This window comes from Ananas comosus, linkage group 6, assembly GCF_001540865.1.
Source record: "Ananas comosus cultivar F153 linkage group 6, ASM154086v1, whole genome shotgun sequence".
Lineage (NCBI taxonomy): Eukaryota > Viridiplantae > Streptophyta > Magnoliopsida > Poales > Bromeliaceae > Ananas > Ananas comosus.
In genome coordinates, this window is record NC_033626.1 from 6443930 (window position 1) to 6470467 (window position 26538).

At 44.2% G+C, this 26538-nt stretch overlaps 1 protein-coding gene across 1 annotated transcript; it reads right to left on the reverse strand.

Annotated features, from left to right (window-relative positions):
• LOC109712098 lies at window positions 12509-14515 on the reverse strand. The gene is made up of 4 exons (XM_020235528.1): window positions 13975-14515; window positions 13617-13715; window positions 13137-13465; window positions 12509-12811 (listed from the first exon to the last, which is right to left on the reverse strand). Exons 1-4 carry the CDS (start codon window positions 14513-14515, stop codon window positions 12509-12511), a joined length of 1272 nt encoding a protein of 423 aa, XP_020091117.1.

Sequence of the window (26538 nt, forward strand, 5' to 3'; positions counted from 1 at the left end):
GGAGACCGGTCTCTGCCTGCGAAAACTGCCCAGTCCGGGCTGTGTGAAATAGTGAAAGCTGAAGGGTTTATTTGCATTTTTGCAACCCATGGGTTAAGTGGAGGGCTGAGAGAGCCTTTTCTCTCATTCTCCCCCTCACACACACTCTCTTCTCTCTCTCTCTCTCTGTAGAAGACAAAGGAGAAGAAGAAGAAAGGAAGAAAAGAAGGAGAAGAAGGAAAAGAAGGTGAAGAAGAAGATCAAGGAGCAAAGGAGCTTCATCTTCTTCCTCTCTAGTGCAAGAATAGGAAGCTTACAAGGTAAGCTTTGAACCCTAATGTAGTAAAACCCTAGAAATGAGTTTGAATGAACCTAGAAATGGTTGTAATGGATTGTTTAGAGTTTTTGAAGCTTTCTCTTTGCTTCTTTAGAGATCAAAACCTTGGTTTGCTTTAGAGGTGAGCTTGGACCACCTCTCATGGTGAAATCCAAACTAGGGTTTTGGAAAGCCTAAGAATGGTTCTAATGGACTATTTAGAGTATAATGAAGCTACTTTTGCTTCCCAATGAGATCAAACCCTAGGTTTACACATGCATTGGAGCTAGGGCACCCAAATTGGGGCTTTTGCTCATAAGGGTTTCTAAGTGAAATTGACCCTTCAAAAACCTAATTGGGGGTATTTCCGACGCGTTGGTGCGCTCGGATTTACGTTACGAAAAGCCAATGTAAAGTTATGGCCAAATAAGCCTAATTTGGCTTCGTTATGCCGCAGGTAAAGAACGAAGAGTCTAAAAATCCCAAGAAAATCATCGGAGCACCTTTGAAGGCCTACGAGGTGGGTGGTGCTTCTCAAACTCGTTGAACTTCCCTCTATGCCTAATGTGTCATTCATTTGAGCATATATATATATATGTTGTTGCATGCATTTTAGGGTAAAGTGATGATGAAAATGTAATGTGCATGATTGTGAGTACAACTTGCATAATATGATGAATGAGAACCTTATGAATGTTAGAACCCTATATGTATGCATGAGAGAAAAGTGAGCACCCAAAGTGAGCAAAAGAACAGAGTGGCACAATGACATAGATCGAGTGGCATTTAAAAACGTAAAGTAAAGTGACACTAGAGTTAGTGTGAGCCAAAGAACCAAAGTGAGGTAAAGAATCATGAAAATGACAATGTGTAAAGTTAAAGTAAAGTGGGGCAATAAGAACGAGAAATGTAAAGAACAAGAATGCTAAAGATGGCAAAAGTAAAAGAAAAGTAAAGAATGGGATTGCATGAGTTTGCAACATAAAGTGATGTAAAGGACACTAGAGCTAGTGTAAAGTCAAGATTGAACTTATGAAATCCTTTGAGTTTAGGATATGATCATACTTGCTATGAGTTCCGTGCTCGAGGGCGGTCGCTCCCCCTCGGGCGATGCGCTCCGGAGTTATGCATCACGGGTTGGAGTAAACCCGAAGGACGGTCCTAGCGGGTGAGTTCCTGCGATGATGGACTTAATGTGAAGCAAGTTAATGTGGCGATACCCCCGGGTTAGCCTTGAGATTAAAGAACAAAGAGCAAAGAACAAAGTGCAAAGAACAAAGAACAAAGAACAAAGAGTAAAGTGAAAAGAACAAAGAATTTGCATAATCTGCATTTATTTAATGTTGAGCATACTCCTTGCTTTATTGTTCAGGCATATTAGCATCATGTATAGATTGGTTACTAAATGCAGCTTATTCTTTCTATTATGCCTGAGTTAGTCCTAGTGGGAAAGTCGGTGATGTTGAGGCCGAACCCACTGGGAACTTTGTTGTAGTTCTCACCCCACTATTTCCACAGAGCCGGGACCGAGCGAGCCGGCGAGCGACCGAGGTAAAGGTATCGCGCCTTAGTCAGAGGCCACCAAAGTCGGATTTCATTTTGTAGTAAAGTACCCTATGATCATCTTTTGTATATGATGGTAAATGATGTAAAGAAAAGAATGTAATGTGTATTTTGAGGTAAATGTGATGTAAGAAAGAAATGATGAAACGAAATGTAAGGAATTCGAAAAATTACAAGTTGGATGTATGTATATGATCTAAATTGAATCATACTACAAGCGAATGTTTAGTTTTCCTTTCTTTCACTAATGGCTATTGCTTACCCTCATGTAAACCGTTTGTGTATGTTTCCGCTAGTGCAATTCTTGTTTGAATTTTGTACATGTGATGAGCCTTGGGCGGATAGGGGAAACTCTGTCCGTTCGGCGTCTGTTTGACGTGCTCGGGTCGGGCCAAATTGGTATCGGTCCCGGGGCGTGACAGGCTAGAAGAGGGATTCTTGTAAATATAAGGGTTTGATCTAAATTGGACCCATGTAAACCTAATTGCTAGGTATTCTGACGTGTTTGCGAAGACGGTTCGGCAATCCGTCGAGGCTACGCAAAGATATTGGGAAAATGGACCGTTTGGCTTCGTTTCCGCCTGGAGGGCCGAGGCGGCGTCCAAAAATTACGAAAATGGATTCCTAGCATCGCGGCATCTAGATGAAGCCCTTTAAAACTCGAGGCTGCGGATTGACGCATGGTTGGTGATTATTTGCAAGACCAGGCCGAACCGGACGACGAGTGCCGCGGGAGGCCGATTGCAAGTGTCGACAAGCAATCGGAGAGCGTTGCAAGGTGGGTTGTGCTCACCAAAATATTTAGTTCGCTTCCATGTCGAAACAAAGTGATGTTTATTATTGATGCATATAATGGTAGTTAATTGTTAAACATGTAAAGGCATGAAATGCTAGAAGAATACATGAGATCAATGCTATGTTAGACTACCATGATACTATAGGAATGCATGAGATATTATATGAATGCATGTCATTTAGGTTATATGAATGCATGAAAATGATACTATAGGAATGCATGAGATGTTATATGAATGCATGTCATAGAGGTTATATGAATGCATGAAAATGATACTATAGGAATGTATGAGATGCTTGACTACCATTAGATGACAAAAACATATACATGTTAACATATTGTGGATTGACATATTGTGGATTATGTTAATTGACATATGCATGTTGAACTTGGGTCGAAAACTCTAGGTTGATTAGAGAGTTCGACATTGAAAAATAAGAATATGAAAACTGTGATACTCGATGTGGACTAGTAGATTGTCAAGTAGATCGAGTGGCATTTGGACTAGTGTAGTAGAGACACTATGACATGAACATAGGGATAGATGATTTCCTGAGTCATGGATATGTGCCACATGAAACTAGTATAGTAGAGACACTTGTGACATTATTGTTGGGATTAGTGGATTTCTCGTGTCGTTGTTAAACCTAGTAGACAGGGTATCCTCGAGTAAGAGGATTGGATCATACTCACTTAGTCTGTTTTTACTTGGCATGGTGACTCCACCCAAGCAGTGGTCTCCGAAATACTTCACGATAGGGATAGACGTAGTTGTCACGCAAACTGTCTCGGTGTACGAGTGCAGATTCTCCTCACCTATGAGATTTTCAAAGTGAGTCGGGGTTTAACCTTTTGGTCAGCCAGTGAGATTGGTGACATTTTTATGAGCTATGGATGAATCCCAGCATAGTGGATTGGCATCGCAGTTGGTATCCCAGTTGAGTGGATTTAAGGCTAAGGTGCAAGTGAGATGTCCTTTACTTTGAGCCTGGCTTTGCGCGGTATTCCGCGGATGATTGACTCAAGACCGAGTCGAGTGGATAGCTTTGTAAAGGTTGATGAAACCTTGTGAGCAACAGTAAAGATAGATGAAACCTTATGAGCAGAATTGTAATTGACATGAATCCAAAATAGGGAAAAACTTAGATGTCAATTCGATGAGCTGTGAATAGCGAGTAGAATTAGTAGATCTACTTACCTCATTGCATATTGAGTTGCATGATTTGTATTGTTGCATGTTGCGAGACATGAATGTGATAAATGTTAGTTGCATAAAATATTTGATGAAATATATATATATATATATATCTGTGGATACTTGTTGGACTAACATGTTGCAGTGCCTCCTTCGGACCTGGTGGGTCGAGCTTTTCCCTTGGGTGGCCGTACCCACTGGAAACTATGGACAATAGTTCTCACCTCCGTGTTGTTTTTGGGGGTACAGGTTCACACGTGAGCCGCGCGGCGGTGCGAGGACACGGCGTAGCTTCGTAGATAGCGCTCTACCACTGAGACCAAAGATAGCGGTACCCCGAGTCAGCCTACCTAGGGGTGTAGAAAAGAGAAGGAAATCATTATTTATGTAATCTTGATTGTATTTGGGAGAAAGGAAAATGAAAATATAATATGTAAAAAGCATGTGATGTGAATGCTTGTAATAGCTTAGTTGTTTTATGTTTTTTATACCTCCTTATGCAATCTCTGCGTGAAATCTATTCTTGGTTGGAACCTCGCCCTTTGTATTGATTGTGACGCCTAGGACGTACAGGGGAAACTCTGTCCGTTCGGCGGTCTGTTAGCGGGCCCCGAATCCGACCAAATAGGGGGGTCTCGGGGCGTGACATATACACTCAGGAATTAGCCATTCTCTACTTTCGGGTAATATCAAATCTGACCTACCTCAATACATATACTTGGGGTATGGTCACATCTCCACCTTAGAATATACAACCAAGGTGAATATAATCGGACTCTAAGACATATACTTAGAGCCAATTAGACTCTAATACATAGAGTTTAATATCGACTAGATCTTAACACATATACTTAAGACCTAGTCAATCTCAAATCCAACTGAATCCTAATACATATGCTTAGGATTCAATAAACCAAGATACGATTCATTCAATCCCACCTATAAAGGTCTCTTAATCGAATGTGCCCCAATGCGACGGGGGTAATTAACACTAGATGCTTGCATCTATTGAAAGCCATGGATCCGCGATACCTGATACCCATATACATATAAATACTAATCTGAATCATGAATACTACCCCACGGCCAAATCCATCGACCGTGCGAGGTGCGTCATTCGTGGTGGCAGACAATACTAGGGAGGAACCGTAAATCCAAAAAGAAAACATTGTATCAAACAATACGTCATTTGTACTTAAACGATTGAATTTCATACTTAAATAGACGATTAAAACTAATAGTCTATAAATGGTGCAACTTTCCTTGCAATAGGTTATTTTATTGCATTAATCGTTCAAAACTGAAAGCAATAGTGCAAATGTTGTGTCAGTAGAATCGAAAATAGTGCAATCTCTACGCTGAAGAGTGCAAAATATTTGTAGAGAAATGCAACGGAGAGGAGCTGTAAGCGGTGGGTAATACGTTCAAGAATCCTGCCCTTGGGGTGTGTAATAGCCACTTTCCCTTCCCGAGGAAAGCTCTAAATTCGTGGGCATTAAATGACCGTGATCGTGGTTACGCAACCTCCCAGTCCTCGGTTGGTGAACCAAAGAGGCCACGCTATTGGCTAGCCCCGGTGTTTGCTGTATATTATTTCAAATTTTTACATTTTGAAGATAAATGTGACCCGTATCAGGAATAATGGTGCAACAAGCACCAAAATAATGCACCAACCCTTATAAAGGCGCACCTACGACCACATAATAGTGCAATATTGGTCTCTAATAGTGCAACTATGTGGCAATCTGTGCAAGACAGTTTCAATGAGTGCAGCGTCCCACTTCCCTCCATGCAAGCCGTGAGTTTTGTCTACTTTTGTCCGTCTCGTTCGGCGTTTGCAAAGGAGAAGTGGAAGAAGCGTGGATGATGGACATGGCTTTAGGCTTATGAACTAGAAGTCGGAAGATGGAGGAGGGGGACAAGGTGGTGACCAGTAAGGCGCTACGAAACTGCTGAGCATCAAAATAGTGCAACATTCTGTCCTAAATAGTCTAAGTAGTCCCTAACCAGTGCAATTTTTTCTCTGTATTTAGTGATAATTTGAAGGTAATAGTGTAACGTAAAAAGCAAATAATAGTGAAACTTGGAGAAAATGGGTGCAACAAAGCTTGTAAGTGTGCAGTGCAGTTGTAATACTAGTGGAACATCCACCGTAATAATGCAATGCTATTCAAACCAGTGCAACATAAGAGTGCAACACTTGCTGAATTAAGTATTTGGCTAAATTACAAAAAACTCCTTTGTCAAAACCCAATTTTTTACTTTTCCTCCCTGTCATTTAAAAACCTACACTTTGCCCCCTTGTAAAATGAAAAATGTTTACTTCACCCCCTGCCGTTAGTAATCCGTTAGGGTTTCGTTTATAAAATATTATTATATATTTTTTTTATGCCAAAAATACCCTCAGCCTTCTCTCTTGTTGCTAAAAATGGTGGGGGGCCAAATGGTCATTTTGTCATCACAATTTACACCGTAAGTCCCTGTGACCATTTTTTATTTTATAAGGGGGCAAAGTGTAGGTTTTTAAATGACATGGGGGGAAAGTGAAAAATCGGGTTTTGACAGAAGGGTTTTATGTAATTTAGCCTAAGTATTTTAAAACTTAAAAGTGTAACCCAATATTATATGGTGCAATATACAGCTGGAGCTTTAGCAAGTCTTCACTAACTATTGAAAAGGCTTTCTTTATTAATTTTGTACCAAAGATTATATTGTCTTTGGCGAAAATGCAACACAAAAGACACGATTTGCATACAATACCAGGTTCTATTACATCCACTGTAACAAACTCCTCAAAATAATTATTTAACAAAAGTAAAATTTTTTCCAAAAATATCAAATCATCTAACCTTTTTTTGCGATTCCACGCGCACGGAGCTAACACTACTTTTCGTCTAACAAGTATAGGCGGCCAGGGAAGAGAGCCGAAGGAGACTGCGAGGAGGCAGCAGCTCGCTCGGAAGGGTACGATCCAACAACGAGGTGTTAAAATAGATCCGCACTATTTGGAGTGTTTTATTTGCCACGAGTGCTTTGGATCTCTGCTCTACCATGTTCGAATATAGACAGTACAATCAGTAAAATATTAGAATCGATCAATAATAATAAAAATTTGCAAGAATTTAATAACCTGGAAGAGAGGAGGGCCAATTGGCTCGGGGCAAATAAAGCACTCCAGATAGTGCGAATCAATCTTAACTCCTCGTTGTTGTATCGTACCCTTCCGAGTAAGCGGCCTCGTCCTCAAACTCTGCTTCGGCTCTCTCCCCTCATCACCTAAACCTCCAGGACGAACAGTACTATCGTTGCCGTTACCTCCTTCGACTCTGGCACCTTCCGTCGCCACACCGGTTGCCCTCGTTCGCCTTTACGTCCTTTTTATATGTAGCAATGCAACGGAGAATGCATCTGAAGAACCATTTTTTAAAAAATGAAAAGTCGTTTGAAAAGCCGCTTTCCCTTCCTGAGGAAACTTCGATATGCCCACTGGTGTCTCTTCGCCTCACATAATCGAGGAGAACGTATACGTTACTGTACGACCTTTTGTCGCGAGCATTAAATGCAACCTGTGCAGGAAACGCAATCTTCGAAATATCGCTATGCGAACCAATTTTGCCAAGCTACTCGCCAGACCCAGTGTTTGCTGTTCAGTTCTCTGAAATTTGGAAGAAAACACCACCGACGATGGGAATATTGATGCAAATGGAAGTGAAATAGTGCAACAACCTTATAACAGTGCAGTGCACACTTTATATTAGTGCAACAATGTGGCAAACAATACACTATTCAAACAAATATTTTCCACAGTAGCTATAAACCAAGCAACAAAAGAAGGAAAGATGTTCAGCTTTTCCCCTGTTAGGTCGCCCCACTTTAATTCAAATTTTCTCGACAAGGATAAATGGTGCAGAATTTTTCCTGCTCTTTGCACTGTTTGCCACTGTGTTGCACTATTTGCCACGATTTTGAATATCTTTTGTCATTGTACGCTGTTGGCTATTTGGTGTGCTAACACGTCAGGACATTTCTGGATTCTTACGCTGTGTGATGAATAGGTTGTCCTAAACGAGCATCCCACTAGCTATCAACCGATGGTTGCTCCCATTACCCTATTCTAACCCTTTACGTACTATCCACCGCATTATACCTCCTATTACCCTATCAACCACTTTACTGTTTGTAACCACTATCGTCTGCTTCGAAGCCCAGTGGCCGCTACACTCTCAATCTACGTTTCTTGCAATGGTGTTGAAGTCGTCACAATCTACTAATTCATCGTCTGACGCCACCCGAAAGGAGCTGTCGCGGCCAGTTACCGGTGGCCCCGACGGTATATTCATTGTGAATTCGAGGTGTTTCATAGGAGCGTATAGGAAGATTTACACGTCGGTCGTGAAGCCCCATCATCTTCCCGTCATCCACAATGCCACTTTCGCCAATATCTTACACTTTCCCGACATCACCTCAGATAGGCCCATACTGGAGTTCATCCTCTGACATTGGAATGAGTGTGTAGAATTCAAAATAGGCTCGCAGATCATATGCTTCACGCTCCAAGAGGTTGTAGTTCTGCTTGGATTATCCATGTCGGGTCAAATATTAGACCTAAATATGAAAGTTGAATGGGATATTCAAAATCGTTACCATGGAGGGAAAAAGGTCGACCGCAAAAACCTCGAGGTGGTATTGAAGGAGATGTCACCCAAGGAGGATGAAGACGACATTAGCGACTTCGTGAAATTACTTATTCTCTACTTTTTTTGTTGCATTAATTTCTTTTCACAAATACCAACAATCTCTGCCCCAAAGGTTTGGTGGCTCTTGTCGATGATCTCCCCGCTCTGGGATGCTACAATTGGCTGGAGGCAGTACATCGGCTTATCATTGACAGGCTATGTTTCGCCACCATTAAATTGCAAGTTAATTCGAAGCAGGTGGGATATGTTCTTGGATGCACCTCCTCTTCTCCCAATAAGTGTATATTGTGAAAAAATATTCAGGTATTTATCATATTGCAAAGTAGAAGAACATTTAGGACATCTCGCAAGTAATCGTGCAAAAGAACTCTATTGTATATGTCAATCGTGTAATTTTGTGAACTATAGTGTAATATTGTGCTGATTAGTAGTATAATATTGTCTTTGCAATCAGGTGTGGATATATGAACACACTGGGTACTGATGTCCTCTACCTTTCCGTCGTGCAATATTTTTTCATGTCCAAAGATAGGATACAATTAGATGGACTCAGCGTTCACGGGGATCGTCGAGAGTGAAGGAGGATTTTAACTTCACTAGGTACCAACGCAGGCTCGACCTCTCCCCAGAAGAACAACGGCTGCTCGGGGTCGTGGCTGATGTTCCATATCGCTAGTGCCCCAGGAATGAGGAACCTCCAGGGGACTATAAAGAGGTGATGGCAGCAATTGCCCGTCTAGATGGCGTGGTGTACAGTCTTGCCACCTCCGTGGCCGCCATACTAAGCAATCCGCTCTTCTACCAACACCAACATCATCACTTGGAAGTAAAAAGATTAAAAAGAGGCACAAAAGCGTGCAAGTACCAACCCCCCCCCCCCGGGGTCTAAATCCTATAGGAGCTCCTCACAGTGTCAAAAAATAAAAGTTAGCACCGTCCATCTTGGCGATGCCCGCAGCGATACGGCCAATATCGTGAAGCCAGAATTCGTGTCAGAACGAATGCGGAGTTCATCGAAATTTAAAAAGGATGGGGCTCGCCAAAAACTACGGAGTCTACCTAGAGTTCCCCATGAGTGTCGTGAGAAGCGCACGTCGAGGAAAGGCAAGTGAACTAGGAACCCGTACCTCCTCCGACTGCTCTGGGGATGAAAGAAGAACAGCGACGACCTAATTGCCGACGGATGTAATGCGCTTATTAATTTACATTCTCAGTAATAGTATGATTCTTATGTTACATTCTCAATACTAGTGTGATTGTACTACACTGAGTTTAATAAAAGTATATTTTAATTGTTTATTGGTACATATTGTAATAGTGCATTATTTAGTCAAGTAGTGTAACATACAACCGCATCAATTGTATGCAGGTTGTGCCACCGAGAGAGAGCGCACACCTGCGGCCGCCGAGAGAGAGCGCACATGCGCGCCCGGTCATTTTATTTGACGAACAAGTCGAAAAGATGACCGTACAATAGTTGGTCTTTTCGCCGGCGACGTAGTTCTGGAATGCGACGAAGTATGTAAATGTGTAATCGTTGCTGAAATAGTGTAATTTCTAAACTAATAGTTCAATTGACTCCAATTTTTACAACAAAATTTCAGCTGCATAACGTCGTCATCCAAGTATGTCACGACTTCCAACCATTATCTTCGCTACCAGAGGCGTCGGAACCCTCATTGCCGAGAGTGTCGAAGTTCGGCGAGGCGGGGGAACTGGAGGAGGCGGCGGACCTGGAGGCGGCGGCGGGGGAACCGGAGGTGGCGGCGAAAAAGGCGGCGGTGGCGGCACCGAGGGTGGCGGCGAAACTGAAGGCGGCTGCGGAAATGACGGCTGGGGCGTAACCGGAGGCGGTGGCGCCGGTACCGATCTAGGTGGCGAAACCAGAGGTGGCGTTTGACGGAAGAGGAGAAGCCCGCCGAGGGGGCGGCACCTGCAATAGCGGATGCGCCGAAGCCTGCAAAGATGGCTCGTACAACTAAAAGGGTAACTAAATATTACGCCGATACTCTTTAATTAATGTAATATTTTTTCTATTTGTGTAATAGTTCCCTACTTGTTGCACTATTTTATTTTCCTATGAAGAGGCGGCAGTTTTTATTGACAACCCCCTCCCGGCGGATACTCGCAAGTCGAAGAGACTCCAGGCTCGTGATGCACCGGCTTCGAAGGCAACTGTGTAAGAAGCAATGTTTGCCAAGCCGGAACCCAGTAATACAGGGTTATGTGAATCTTGCAACGATACTTTTAAATAATGCGATATTGCTTCTAATAGTGTAAAAACGTGCAGCAATGGTGTAGTTTCCTAAATGTTACACTCTTTGATTGATTTGTGAACAGCCTCTGGTAACCATCGACATCCCCCACTCGGAAGATACATGCAAAACCAAAATAGGCCAAAAACTATAGGTCGCAAAAGCGACATCGCCCAAGGAATTAAAGTACTATGGTAAAGAAGTGCTATCACAAGAGGATCGGGAGTTAATTGAAAAATTCCTTACAAGTGGCACCCAAGCGATAAGCGTGCCTTCGAAAAACATTAACATTGGTCGGAAGGACTTCGTCGACCTTACAAGTTACATGGTCTTCGTCAGCTTCGATATTATTGACTCCTACCAACATCTACTGGAGGAGACAGATGGCCAGAGGTGCATATACTCCACAAGCATCCTTTGCCAGACCATTAGTACAGATTTCGGTTCGGATATATTTATAACGAATGTGACCAACGGGCGATTAGTGACACAAATTATTGGTTTATCCCGCTCTTCGACTTCGAGCACTGGTACTTGCCAGCGGTCGATCTCCAAGAAAGGAAGTGCCTCCACTTATCGTCGATTAAAAATGTTAAATATAACGCTGGATTTGAAAAAGTAGTAAATATTGCCTTAATAGTGTAATATTGTGCTAGGATTATTCTATTATCTTCTCTAATTAGTGCAACATTCCCTTATGCAGTGTAACTTTGTAGGAAAATTTTGGAACAAAATTTTTTCAATTTGTTTTGCCGTCGCGCCACTCGTTCAACGGGGAGAATATCAACATGAAAGACATCCCGATACAAGATCAGTTAAATAACTGCTCTATCTTCCTTTTGGCATACGAAGAATACCTGCAGAATGGATGGAACATGAACTTCTCCCAAAAGGATGTGACGAAGAAACACAATGAAATAGCAACAGAATTTTTGCGGCATTTTTACTCGCAATGATTTGATTAATATTTTTTTATTTTTTTCTAATTTTTTTTTCACATTTGAGCATTTAGTGTAAATTTTTAATTTTTTTCCCTATAAATATATGACCCAAAATTTCTCTGTAATAGTGTAACACAGCAAGCAATTGCACAAATTTGTTCAAAATAGTGTAAATTTGTATATCTAGGAGCCAAGCAATGACCGTTAAGTTTTGTTATGGATAAATCTAACGGTACAATATTTGTCAGTATTAGTGTAGAATCGTCTTTAAAATTTTCCTTAATTGTGTAACAAAACAAACAATTGCACATATTTGTTCAAAATAGTGTAAGTTTGTATATCCAAGAGCAACAGATTGACTCTACTGTGGGAAATATTTGCTTGAATAGTGTAGGCTTTTGTTTGTGCACATTTCACTATTATCGTTCTTGCATATAGAGAGCATTTGCACTGGTTCTACCCAAGCAACCTACGGCGATGACGATGAGAACATACGGTGGACTACAAAATAACCGAGTTGCACTGCTTAGAGAATGATTACACTAGTTATCAAAGAATGTTGAACTATTTTCATTTTCGTAACACCATTTACACACTTGTTTGCACTACTACCTAAGCATAAACGTGCCTACTGATGTCGTCGCGCACTACAGGACCTCCAGAGGCTGCTTTCCTCTGGCCAGAGGAGGGTTCGTGCATGACCGTTTGTTGTACCCCCACCTTGGCAATTCCTGCACCGCTTCTTTTCTAGGCCGTTAGAAATTGACTACTTCCGTGCAATCTTCCTTCTCCCCGATTGTATGCGCACGTTTGGCGGCCGCGGCGGCACAACGGTGTTTGGTATAGGTGGCCAGTGCTCTTTGCCTCTGGTGGGAGGGACGTAGTCGTTGTAGGTTACGTGATAAGTTGTGGTCTTGAACCAGTCATCGATAAAATCATATGGATCTCGCAGCCTACATGAGATTGCTCCTATGGCGTGCTTATATGGGATGCCATCAATGTCCCAACGCTTGCAGAAACATGTCATTTTAGAAAGATCCACGACCTCCATACTGGTTGGTGTGATTGCCTGTTAAGGAAAAATATAAGCCATAGGCATAAGTGAGTCAAATAATGCAACGAGTAGTGAAATAGCACATAAAAATTTCACAATAATACAACGTTATGTGATTTCATATAATATGTTTCGACATTAGTGCAACAAATGGTTAAAATAGTGCAAATAATTATTAAAATGGTGCAAATTAGTCAATAAGACCTGAAAAAGCACATCAGTCGAAGAGTTCAGGGTGTAAAAGCGAGACGCTTCCCTCGAGCTCTCTATTATCTTCTCTTCATACGGTGTTAAAACACTAGTCATCTTCTCCCCAGCATTTTTCCTCTGGTAAAAATACCACGCCGTTTTCTTTCGTGTTTCCTCTACTAGGTATGTAATTGGAATGCCCTTTAAATGTCGTATAACACTGTTTATCATCTTGGCACAGTTGGAAGTGAGCATTGAATAACGCCTTCGAAGGAACCAATGGATAGCCCCCCCTATGCTGAGGAAGCTTGACTACACACTTGTACTGTTCCGGGTTCAAATCATTCATCTTCTCTATTATTTCGTTGAACTCCGCGACAGTGTAAGCATGCGTCGCCGCCCAAAATCTTCTCCACGCAGGGGTATTTTTTGTCGCGTGCGGGGGATTGGTAGACAGGTGGTATATGCAATAACCATGAGCTGCATCCGGAAAAATATCGGCAACAGCTTCAATAAGACCTTTTTATCTGTCGAAGACAAAAATAAGTATATAGTTTTGTCTGCGGACCTCGCGTTCACCAACGACACCATCCTGCAACTGTTCAAGAAACCAGTGAATATCGATTTTCACCGTCAACAACTGTCCACACCAATGGCAGGAAATAGTTATTTTCATCGATACATAAAACCGTCAGCAGAGTCCCTCTAAACTTATCCATTAGGAAAGTACCTGAAAGTAATGCAAAACGTGTATATTAGTTCATAATCGTGCAAACTAGATTATTTTGCATCGTTGTAATATACAATAGTGCAACCGATTTATATAATGGTGTGAAATTTGGCATATTGGTGCAAAATCGTACCATCCAGTTCAACTAGCGGCCTGCAGTGCTTCCGAAATGCACGAATTGATGCACCAAATGCCCAGATGAATTGGTGGAAACGACCCTCGTCCTGGTAAAGTAGTTGAAGTCATGCATCCGCGTCACCCATCCTCAGCTCTCGCATGTATGACAAAAATGCAGCGAACGAGCCCTCAAAATCTTCGCGGATCTTCTGAAGGATCCTTTCTCTGGCCCGGTAGGCATTCCAGTAAGAAATTCTGACGTCATGCTGGCGCAAAATCTTAGTCTGAACCATCTTTGGCATGTATTTCTCGTTCGCCACGACCTGCTCCATAACAAAATATGCGATAAACTCCTCATCGCAATTCCTGTGGCTCAAATCCCCTATTGCTCGGCTATAAGTGTGTTTCGAAATAAATTTCTTCACCCACCATTGTGTAAGTCCTGGTAGGTAATGCGCCTTTATTCTCCACGGGCAATCTGCGACACGACATCTCGTGGTTAGCTTAAGGTCGTTGCATTTGGTAGGGGCGTACTCGAAACCTCTTTTCATTGTGTAAGCTTTGAGAGCTCTTTTGAAGTCGGCTTGCGTTTTGTAGAGCTGGCCCTCGTGGACATCGTCCACATCTGTGATGGTTCCAACTGACTCCAGCGTAGTGCTGTTCACAATGAGGTTTTCTTCCATCTCGTCGTTGTCGAATTCCTTAGCCAAAAGTCCCACTACGTCACTTTGGTGCAATGGGACACATCCATCGTGTTGTACGTTCGATGAAATTCATTGGAAGAGAAGGCGACAATATGGATGCTATCATTGGAATTTATCTCGTTTTTCATATCAACGATACAAGTACCTCCATCACTGTTTGCTGCGTCGTCGATGAGAATAGGATGTCAAGATCTGCAATATCAGTGTAAAGCAAGCAGTGTATTGTAATGAGTTAGTAGTGCAAAAAAATGAAGTAGTACAATCGTTCAATATAAAGTGCATTCGGGTGCAACAGTTACAACTTAATGGTAAAAGAGTAGCAATAGTGCAACTTAAGAGCCAACTAGTTCAAAACTTGGCGGCTGAGGCGTAGATGCATCCGTGGACCGGATACTAATCAACAATTCCAGCCGTTCGTTGGTAAGCGCCTCATCTATCTCATCGGGATCACATGTAGGAACCTTTTTCTCAACTACGTTCCTCACGATGTTGTCACGCCCCGGGGCCCAGCGGAAGCCCGCCCAGTGCGTGTCCAGACCCGCCATATGCCTACAACATATAAGACGTCTATAACAAAGCGATAATTAAAGCAACGATAAATAAGCATCTAGAGATATCAGAGCAAGATTACAACTAAATTCTAATAGCAAGAGGAAATAAAAGAACTAACATAAAAGTAGAGATAGATACAACAAGATCCAAATAGAGGTGCTAGATATACAAAAATGGTGGTCTGTACATAAAGGTACAAAACTCTCATTCTCTCAAACATAAACAAAAGGAGAAAATGAACCACCTAAAGCAAGACCCCTAGGTAACTAGCTCGAAGCGACACCCTTGCCGCGGTGTCACGCCCCGGGACCCAGCAGAAGCCCGCCCGGCGTATGCCCAGACCCGCCATATGCCTATAACATATAAGGCGTCTAAAACAAAACGATAAATAAAGCAATAGAACAAAGGGATCTAACGATATCAGAGCAAAATAAGTAACTAAGTTCTACAACAGAGTGATAAGTATAAAACTGAAATCCACTAATAAAGCCATAAAGTAGTACAATGGAAATCCCAAATCCAAAAGCTAAACATAAAGAGTATATAGGTGGTCTCTCTATACATGGTACTCAAAATCTCTCTCTCTCACAACAACAAAAGAAAGAAGAAGGAACAACCACCAAGGAGCAAAACAAGCTCCTCTCTATCTAGTTAGGCGACACCCTTGCTGTCACGCCCCGGGACCGGCGAAGGCCCTCCCGGTAGCGTGCCCAGACCCGCCATATGTCTACACATATAAGGCGTCTACAATAAAAAGCGGAAGTAAAGCGAGAGATAGAACAAATAACAAGAAGTAAAATAACTAGCAACTAATGATATTAGAGCGAGTAAAGTTCTATCATCTACACCAAAGTAAAGAAATAAAGCTAGACAATAAAAGAAATCATAAGTAGTACACTATCAGTCTCAAAAGTACAAAAATGGTGGTCTCTAGTACACTGGTAAAACCCTCAACCTCTCGCAAAAATAAAATATATATCGAGAGGTAGACCACCTAGCAACTCGACCTCGAAGGAAGCTAGCTCGAAGCAACTCCCTTCCCGCGATCCCTGGCCTCACCCTGCGTGGAAGGCTCTGAAAAACATCGAGAAAAAGAGGGCGTGAGAACTATAATTTATAGTTCCCAGTGGGCAATTACTGACCTCAGCTCATTGCTCCACTAGGCCCCAAAAAAAAAAGGGGGGGTAAGTCCAACAATAATAGTAACGAGTAAATTGCATATAAGAAAGCATAATTAAGATGCTAAGCTACAACTTGCAATTAAACATGGCATTTATAATGCGACTTTATCTTGTCATGGATAATATATATCTACATGTTCACAAGTAATATCATGATTTACTTTATACAGATATGAAAGTGATACTTTGTCATGACTACAATGCATATAAGGATGCAATAAACAACATCTCCTAGCATACTACATGTATGTATGAATACCCAAATGTCCACATCTATGCTAGAAGCAAGTCCAAGTAATCCAGCTACTACTCTCTGTCTAGTAGTGATTATCACACACTCAACATTGTGTCGGTTTCCATTTCCAATTAGGGACCTACCCAAGGTAGTCCAGCTTGTGCCGCCTAAGTGCCTGTGGTAGCCCGACATCCCTACTCTTGGAATGTGTCTGTCCCACTCGACCCCGTAGGCTTCTCAATACCGCACGAGCGAACAAAAGTCGCGTAGGCTAACTCCGGAGTGCCGGCTTGTAGGGAGCGACCCTCACAAGCATGTGCGAATGAGCACAAATGGCAAGCAAGCATAGTCCAAGTCTCAAGTATCCAATCCTCATGTCTCTAACATGGTATAGTCACTAGCATCCCGAAGATCTAGTTTAAGTCACAACATGAAGTTCCAATACTACTAAGTCTTGTGCCCCTTTATGACACTTAGACATTTTAATGAACAAGTATATCCAACTCTCTCAATGGCACTATCCACTAGGTTCACACATGACCCGAGCTCGATGCCCCTTCATGACATTAGCCCAATTATTCACAAATAGCACAAGTCCCCGAGCCTCTTTATGGCTTACCAAGAACCTTTAAGTTCAATATAGGAATAACTTTAAATGCATGCAAAAGATGCTCATTTTCACAATAGGATTTATGATTCCAAGTCTCAATAGGATGCCAAACATATGCGAGTACCACATGCTAGTTCTCTACTATATGGAGGTCCGAACTTTCCTTACACATAACATAGGCATATTAAGCATCCTAAAATTCACAATAAATATATCTAACATGATTATGCATGCTTTTTCAATTAACGATACTTAATTCATCACAAATGAGAATTTCTCATTGTGTGGCTAGGTCAAACCCACCGAACCGTCGCGTAGGGCCTCGTTTCGCCGAACGAAGTTGTCCACGAGTCTCAAAATACCCTAAAAGTATTGAGCGAAGAGATACACGGGCATTACGATCAACTATAAGATCAAACATTAACAATTATAGCAAAAGGGTTAAAACTCACCTAAGGAGTGGAAAATCTCTCTCAAGCTCCAAAAGAAGGCTAGGATCCTTCCAATCTAACCCAAAGGAGGGTTCTAATCCAAGAAATCTAGCTTCAAAAGCCCTAGATCAAAAAGCCCCAAAATTGAACCCTAAGTCTCAATCTAGGGTTTCATCACAAAATCCTCAATAAAACTCTATTTTAGAGGAAGAGAACAAGTGGATTACCTCTTGGAAGCTTTAAGTCAAGCTCTAAATGCTCTAAGTCCCAAGTTCTTCCCTCAACAAGGCCCCAAATCCAAGCTCTTGGCTTCAACCATGGTGAAATAGCACCAAAAGGGAAAAAAGAGAGATTAATCCAAGAAAAATCCAAAAGAGAGGGACCAAATCACCAAGAGAGCAAGGAGGAACTCCCCTACCTCAAATCCCAGAGTTCTCAGCTCAGGGGAATGCCCTAGGGGCGTGGGGGTTCTAATAGAAGTGCTACAAAAGCAAAAATACCCCTGCAGTTTCGAACTGTGCGAAGTCTGCCGCCTTGTACCGGTACACGGGCCCTTGTACCGGTACAAGGTCCACGAAATCCAAACCCGAGGCTCGGGTTGCTGGGCTCTGCGGCTCTGTACCGGTACAAGCTCCGATGGCTGTACCGGTACAACCATCAACCTTATACCGGTACAAGCACAACCTTGTACCGGTACAAGCACAACCTTGTACTGGTACAAGCCCGCCAGAACTCAATCCGAGAGTCAGCCAAATCCCCTTTTTTCGGATTTTGGTGCAAGGCTTTGTACCACAAATCTCGGGACACGTGCCATAGGTCGGAACACAGTCAACGACCCACCAGAAAATCTGAAAAAGCTCAGAACACAGCCAATCACTCGAAGCTCGCAATTTGCAAAGGTCCAGTGTGTTACATTCACCCCTCCTAAAAGGGAGGTTCGTCCGCGAAACTCAAAACAAACAAAATACCTCAAGCCTCCATCTGAAAAAGATGGGGATATCGCTCCCACAGTGTGCTCTCCAACTCCCAAGTGGCCTCGCGCTTGCCGTGGTTGCTCCAAAGCACTTTCACGTAGGGAATTTTCCGGTTCCGCAATCTTTTCACCTCGCGAGCCAAGATCCTTAACGGCTGCTCCTCGAAGCTCAAATCATCCCTCAGCTCCACAAGCGTAGCGTCCAACACGTGAGACGGATCATGGATGTACTTCCGAAGGACCGATACATGGAATACGTTGTGTACACCCGATAGGTTTGGCGGTAGAGCGAGTCGATACGCTACCGGGCCTACACGCTCCAAAACCTCATATGGTCCAATGTATCGGGGGCTCAACTTGCCCCGGATTCCAAATCGTCTAATCCCCCGAGTCGGCGAGACCTTCAAGAAGACATGATCTCCAATCTGAAACTCCAACTCTCGTCGACGCTGATCAGCATACTCCTCTGCCTACTCTGGGCTGTCAACAGTCGCTCCCGAGCAATGCGAACCTTGTCCTCTGCTTCCTGGAGCACATCTGGGCCTAAAGCCAATCTCTCGCCAACTTCACTCCAATGAAGTGGCGATCTACACTTCCGTCCATAGAGTGCCTCGAACGGTGCCATCTTGATGCTTGCTTGATAACTATTGTTATAAGCAAACTCTGCCATCGGTAGATGCTGCGACCATCCTCCCTGGAAGTCGATCACGCAGGCTCGAAGCATGTCCTCAAGTGTCTGTATAGTACGCTCCGACTGCCCGTCACTCTGGGGGTGGAAAGCAGTGCTGAAATCCAAGCGCGTACCCAAAGCGTCCTGTAGGTTCCTCCAAAAATGGGATACAAAACGGGGGTCTCGATCCGATACTATAGAAGTAGGTATCTCGTGCAGTCGCACAATCTCATCCAAATAAACCTGTGCGAGTCTTTCACCAGTCCAAGTAGTGTGGATAGGTATGAAGTATGCCGATTTCGTCAATCTGTCCACGATCACCCAAATAGCATCATGCCCGGCCTGAGAGCGAGGCAATCCCATCACGAAATCCATGGTGATCTTTTCCTATTTCCACACTGGAATCGGTAGGCTCTGCAGCTTTCCCGCAGGAACTCGGTGCTCAGCCTTCACCTGTTGGCAAGTTAAGCATCTAGCAACAAACTCACCAACACCTTCTTCATCCCGGGCCACCAATAAAATAACCTCAAGTCCTTGTACATCTTGGTACCTCCCGGATGTATAGCATACGGTGCTCGGTGTGCTTCTTGAAGAATGTCCTCTTTAATGCCCAAGTCCGTCGGTACACAAAGTCGTCCGCAGAAACGCATCAATCCATCACCATGTAAAGTGAAGTCGCCGGTGCAACCATCAACCATCTTAGCTCGTATCTTTTGCAACTCCGAGTTGGAAGCTTGCTTTTCTTTAATCCTTTCCAAAAGGGTAGGTTGCACCACGAAAACTGTCAGCCTCAAGGGTGTATCAGGAGCCACCACCTCCAACTCCAACCGCTTTATCTGCTCGATTAACGGTGGTTGAGTAACCACAAGCATCGCTAAGTTCTCCGTCGATTTTCGATTTTGCGCATCCGCCACCACGTTAGCCTTGCCCGGGTGGTAAAGTATCGTCAAATCATAGTCCTTGAGTAGCTCCAACCATCTGTGCTGCCTCAAGTTCAACTCCTTCTGAGTGAAAAGATACTTTAAGCTCTTGTGATCCGTATATACTTCACACCACTCGCCATATAAGTAGTGGCGCCATAGCTTCAATGTAAAGACTACGGCCGCCAACTCCAAGTCGTGAGTGGGGTAATTCCTTTCATAATCCTTCAATTGGCGAGATGCATACTCGATCACTTTCCCGTCCTGCATCAACACACAGCCCAATCCATTAAAGGAAGCATCACTATAAATCACATATCCTGCTCCAGCAGTTGGCAAGGTTAGGATCGGGGCGGTCGTCAATCTCTGCTTCAACTCTTGGAAGCTTCTTTCACAGGCATCATTCCAAATAAACTTGGTGCCCTTATGCGTGAGCCTCGTGAGGGGGGTAGATAACTTTGCAAATCCCTCAACTAACCGTCGATAGTAGCCGGCCAAACCAAGAAAGCTCCGAATCTCCGTGACACTCGTCGGCCTTGGCCAATCCTTGATAGCCTCAATTTTCCTCGGGTCCACGGCTATGCCTGATCCTGAAATCACATGGCCCAAAAACGCCACCTCTCTAAGCCAAAATTCACACTTTTTCAACTTGGCGTAGAGCTTCTTTTCCCGAAGCACTTGAAGTACAAGTCTCAAGTGTTCCTCGTGATCCGCATCACTCTGGGAATACACTAAGATGTCGTCGATAAACACCACGACAAACCTGTCTAAGTAAGGCTTGAAAACACGGTTCATTAAATCCATAAAAGCTGCCGAGACGTTAGTAAGCCCAAACGGCATAACGATAAACTCATAGTGTCCATACCGTGTTCTAAAAGCCGTCTTCGATACATCCTCAGGTCTAATCCTCAACTGGTGATATCCCGATTGCAAGTCAATCTTGGAGTACACACAAGATCCCTGGAGCTGATCAAATAGGTCATCAATCCTCAGCAATGGATACTTGCTCTTAATTGTGACTTTATTGAGTTCACGATAGTCCACACATAAGCGACGTGATCCATCCTTCTTCTTCACAAACAAAACCGGTGCTCCCCAAGGTGACACACTCGGTCGCACAAAACCCTTATCCAGAAGATCCTGCAACTGTACCTTCAGCTCTTTCAATTCTGCTGGTGCCATCCTATAGGGCGCCTTTGAGATTGGAGTAGTCCTGGGAACGAGATCTACCACAAACTCAATCTCCCTATCAGGAGGCATATCTGGAAGCTCCGCTGAAAACACATCTCTAAACTCCCGCACTACGGGGATATCCTCAATCCTAGGGGCGTCATCCACACCCCGCAACACAACAGTAGCCAAGTAGGCTACGCAGCCTCTACTAATCAACTGCCTAGCTCGAGAGGAGCTAATCGTCATCGCAAACAACGAACTCTGGCATCCTCGGTACACAACCTCCGCCTGCCCTGGCTCTCTAAAAGTCACCGTTCGATCCTTGCAATCGATAGTGGCGTAGTACTTAGTCAACCAATCCATGCCCAACACAACGTCAAACTCCCCGAGTTTATGCAAAGCTAACAAGTCTATGGGCATGATCCAATCTCCAACCCGAATAGGGCAGCTGGGGCAAAACTCCCGAATGTCCAAAGAATGATCAGGTACAACAACTCGTCCCAGGTGCAACAAGGATACAAGTGGGATGCCATGCAGCTCGGCAAACAGCCGATCAATGAATGAATGCGATGCACCGATATCAAACAAAGCTCTAACTTGAATACCATGAAGTAAAATGATACCTGCGACCACATTCTCGGCTGCCGCCGCCTCCTCAGTCTGGGCCGCATACATGCGCCCGCTCCGGGCCTGTCGTGACCCCTCCGCCTGCCGCAGAACTGGCGGCCGCTCTGCCTGGTGATGCGCAAAAGATGTCCCCTGACTGAGACCTGGCGATGCTGGTGTAGATGCCGAAGATGGCGCTGGCAATGGACTCCTCGGGCAGTCCGACTAAAAGTGGCCCTCCTGGCCACACAAGAAGCACCTACCCCGGCTGCGTGAACACTGCCGCGAGTAATGAGGACCGCCACAAATCACGCAGCGGGGTCCTGGCGACGATCGGGTCCTCCTCGCTGAGTAGACTGGCCCCGTCCTCGAGACTGGCTCCTACTCCTGGGATGCCTCGGCGGCCTCTGTGAGTGCGTCCGACTCGTACCCTCAGCCGCGGGCCTCTTTCCCTTGCCCTTGTCTAGGGCCTCGCGTCGCTCCTGAAGGTCTGCCGCTCCAGCCTCCACAATAAGTGCACGGTCCACAACCTCCCGGTAGGTTTGGAGGTTAGAGGACTGCACCAACCGAAAGATCGAAGACCGCAATCCACGCTAAAAAATGCGGGCCTTGTCCTCGTCATCTCGCACCACAAAAGACACACAATGGAGTAGTCGAGAAAACTCCCTCTCGTACTCGGCCACGGACCGCTCATCCTGGCGCAAGCTGCGCAAGTCCTGCTCCATCTTCCTCTTAACGCTGGTCGGGAAGTAGTGCGCCAGAAGAAGCTCCTTGAATCGCGTCCATGTGATCGCTGTCAAGTCGGTGCTGGGATTGTCCTGGATATCCAACCACCAACGATAGGCCTCGCCGTCAAGAAAATGAGTGGCGAGCCAAACCCTGTCCATCTCCTCAACGAAGGTGTCTCGAAACAGCTTCTCCATATGCATCAACCACTTCTCAACAATCCAGTGGTCGACGTTCTCGCCATCAAACATCCTCGGGCTGCACCTCCTGAACTCACTGAGGCGCTCCATGAGCCGATCCCGCTCGGCTCCCTCGGCCATCACGGGGAATGCCGCCCATGTCGCTGGTCTCTGAACTGGGGGTACCGCAGCCACCTCCTCCCGAGGTGTGGTCGCCGGCGCCGCACGGGAAGAACTGGGCGCGGGGGACTGCGCTCTCGGTGCGACGTCCACCACGGGTGCTGGCGGTGTGAGAACCTGGGTCTCCCTCGAAGCTGCTGCCTGCTGAAGTAGGAGGTCCTCAAGATGCTTCATCTGCGCCTCTTGCCGCTGAGCTACCTCAGCCTGTCGCTGCGCCGCTGCCGTCTGCTGCGCCAACAGGTCAGTGAGAACCGCAAGCTGGGCCCTCAAGTCACGGACCTCACTAGATCCGGAAGTAGCGGAGGTCTCGACCTCCTCAGGGTGTGCCGCATCATTCGCCCCAGCAGACTGGGAGCGTGTAATCGGCATCGTCACTACATAACATAAAAGCGCAAGTTAGTAACCCACGCTATCGCATCCCCGCTCAAATAGATAAAACCCAAATCATGCGAAAGTAAGGAAGTGTCCTTCACTACTAACTCCGGATGTTACGTTGTCGGCCGCCAACGTAACCCTCCGCGAAGTTAGAAACCATACACTCCGATCAAACTTTAACTTTTTAGAGTTGTCATAAACCTAATCATAAAACTTTCGCTCACAAGTCAATTAGACCTCGTCTCTCACGAGCCTAATTCCTATAGTCCAACCGGCCTAAGGTTTGCTAGGTCCTCTAAAACTCAACCCTAGGCTCTGATACCAAATTAATCTGTCACGCTACGGGACCGGCGGAGGCCCTCCCGGTAGCGTGCCCAGACCCGCCATATGTCTACACATATAAGGCGTCTACAATAAAAAGCAGAAGTAAAGCGAGAGATAGAACAAATAACAAGAAGTAAAATAACTAGCAACTAATGATATCAGAGCGAGTAAAGTTCTATCATCTACACCAAAGTAAAGAAATAAAGCTAGACAATAAAAGAAACCATAAGTAGTACACTATCAGTCTCAAAAGTACAAAAATAGTGGTCTCTAGTCCACTGGTAAAACCCTCAACCTCTCGCAAAAATAAAATATATATCGAGAGGTAGACCATCTAGCAACTCGTCCTCGAAGGAAGCTAGCTCGAAGCAACTCCCTTCCCGCGATCCCTGGCCTCACCCTGCGTGGAAGGCTCTGAAAAACATCGAGAAAAAGAGGGCGTGAGAACTATAATTTATAGTTCCCAGTGGGCAATTACTGACCTCAGCTCATTGCTCCACTAGGCCCCAAAAGAAAATGGGGGGGTAAGTCCAACAATAATAGTAACGAGTAAATTGTATATAAGAAAGCATAATTAAGATGCTAAGCTACAACTTGCAATTAAACATGGCATTTATAATGTGACTTTATCTTGTCATGGATAATATATATCTACATGTTCACAAGTAATATCATGATTTACTTTATACAGATATGAAAGTGATACTTTGTCATGGCTACAATGCATATAAGGATGCAATAAACAACATCTCCTAGCATACTACATGTATGTATGAATACCCAAATGTCCACAACTATGCTAGAAGTAAGTCCAAGTAATCCTACTACTACTCTCTGACTAGTAGTGATCATAATAAACTCAACACCGTGTCGATTTCCATTTCCAATTAAGGACCTACCAAAGGTAGTCCAGCTTGTGCCGCCTAAGTGCCTGTGGTAGCCCAACATCCCTACTCTTGGAATGTGTCTGTCCCACTCGACCCCGTAGGCTTCTCAATACCGCACGAGCGAACATAAGTCGCGTAGGCTAACTCCGGAGTGCCGGCTTGTAGGGAGCGACCCTCACAAGCATGTGCGAATGAGCACAAATGGCAAGCAAGCATAGTCCAAGTCTCAAGTATCCAATCCTCATGTCTCTAACATGGTATAGTCACTAGCATCCCGAAGATCTAGTTTAAGTCACAACATGAAGTTCCAATACTACTAAGTCTTGTGCCCCTTTATGACACTTAGACATTTTAATGAACAAGTATATCCAACTCTCTCAATGGCACTATCCACTAGGTTCACACATGACCCGAGCTCGATGCCCCTTCATGACATTAGCCCAATTATTCACAAATAGCACAAGTCCCCGAGCCTCTTTATGGCTTACCAAGAACCTTTAAGTTCAATATAGGAATAACTTTAAATGCATGCAAAAGATGCTCATTTTCACAATAGGATTTATGATTCCAAGTCTCAATAGGATGCCAAACATATGCGAGTACCACATGCTAGTTCTCTACTATATGGAGGTCCGAACTTTCCTTACACATAACATAGGCATATTAAGCATCCTAAAATTCACAATAAATATATCTAACATGATTATGCATGTTTTTTCAATTAACGATACTTAATTCATCACAAATGAGAATTTCTCATTGTGTGGCTAGGTCAAACCCACCGAACCGTCGCGTAGGGCCTCGTTTCGCCGAACGAAGTTGTCCACGAGTTTCAAAATACCGTAAAAGTATTGAGCGAAGAGATACACGGGCATTACGATCAACTATAAGATCAAACATTAACAATTATAGCAAAAGGGTTGAAACTCACCTAAGAAGTGGAAAATCTCTCTCAAGCTCCAAAAGAAGGCTAGGATCCTTCCAATCTAACCCAAAGGAGGGTTCTAATAAAAAAAAATCTAGCTTCAAAAGCCCTAGATCAAAAAGCCCCAAAATTGAACCCTAAGTCTCAATCTAGGGTTTCATCACAAAATCCTCAATAAAACTCTATTATAGAGGAAGAGAACAAATGGACTACCTCTTGGAAGCTTTAAGTCAAGCTCTAAATGCTCTAAGTCCCAAGTTCTTCCCTCAACAAGGCCCCAAATCCAAGCTCTTGGCTTCAACCATGGTGAAATAGCACCAAAAGGAAAAAAAGAGAGATTAATCCAAGAAAAATCCAAAAGAGAGGGACCAAATCACCAAGAGAGCAAGGAGGAACTCCCCATACCTCAAATCCCAGAGTTCTCAACTCAGGGGAATGCCCTAGGGGCGTGGGGGTTCTAATAGAAGTACTACAAAAGCAAAAACACCCCTGCAATTTCGAACTGTACGAAGTCTGCCGCCTTGTACTGGTACACGGGCCCTTGTACCGGTACAAGGTCCACGAAATCCAAATCCGAGGCTCAGGTTGCTGGGCTCTGCGGCTCTGTACCGGTACAAGCTCCGATGGCTGTACCAGTACAACCATCAACCTTGTACCGGTAGAAGCACAACCTTGTACCGGTACAAGCCCGCCAGAACTCAATCCGAGAGTCAGCCAAATCCCGTTTTTTCGGATTTTGGTGCAAGGCTTTCTACCACAAATCTCGGGACACGTGCCATAGGTCGGAACACAGTCAACGACCTACCAGAAAATCTGAAAAAGCTCAGAACACAGCCAATCACTCGAACCTCGCAATTTGCAAAGGTCCAGTGTGTTACACTTGCCGCGATCCCGTGCCGAAGGCTCTGAAATAAAACCATAAAACAGAGGGCGTGGGAACTATTAAATAATAGTTCCCAGTGGGCAATTACTGACTTCAGTGAAATGCGCCACTAGGCCCAAAAGCTACAAAAGAGGGTCAGTATAAGTATAAACGAAAGCAAAATAATGAACAA

Coding starts and splice junctions, on each gene's coding strand:
- LOC109712098 (XM_020235528.1), bottom strand. CDS start 14,515: ATGGAAGAAAACCTCATTGTGAACAGCACTACGCTGGAGTCAGTTGGA. Junction 13,716..13,974: donor CATGCGAGAGCTGAGGATGG/GTGACGCGGATG, acceptor CATTACTTTCAG/GTACTTTCCTAATGGATAAG. Junction 13,466..13,616: donor GGTGTGGACAGTTGTTGACG/GTGAAAATCGAT, acceptor TTCCGGATGCAG/CTCATGGTTATTGCATATAC.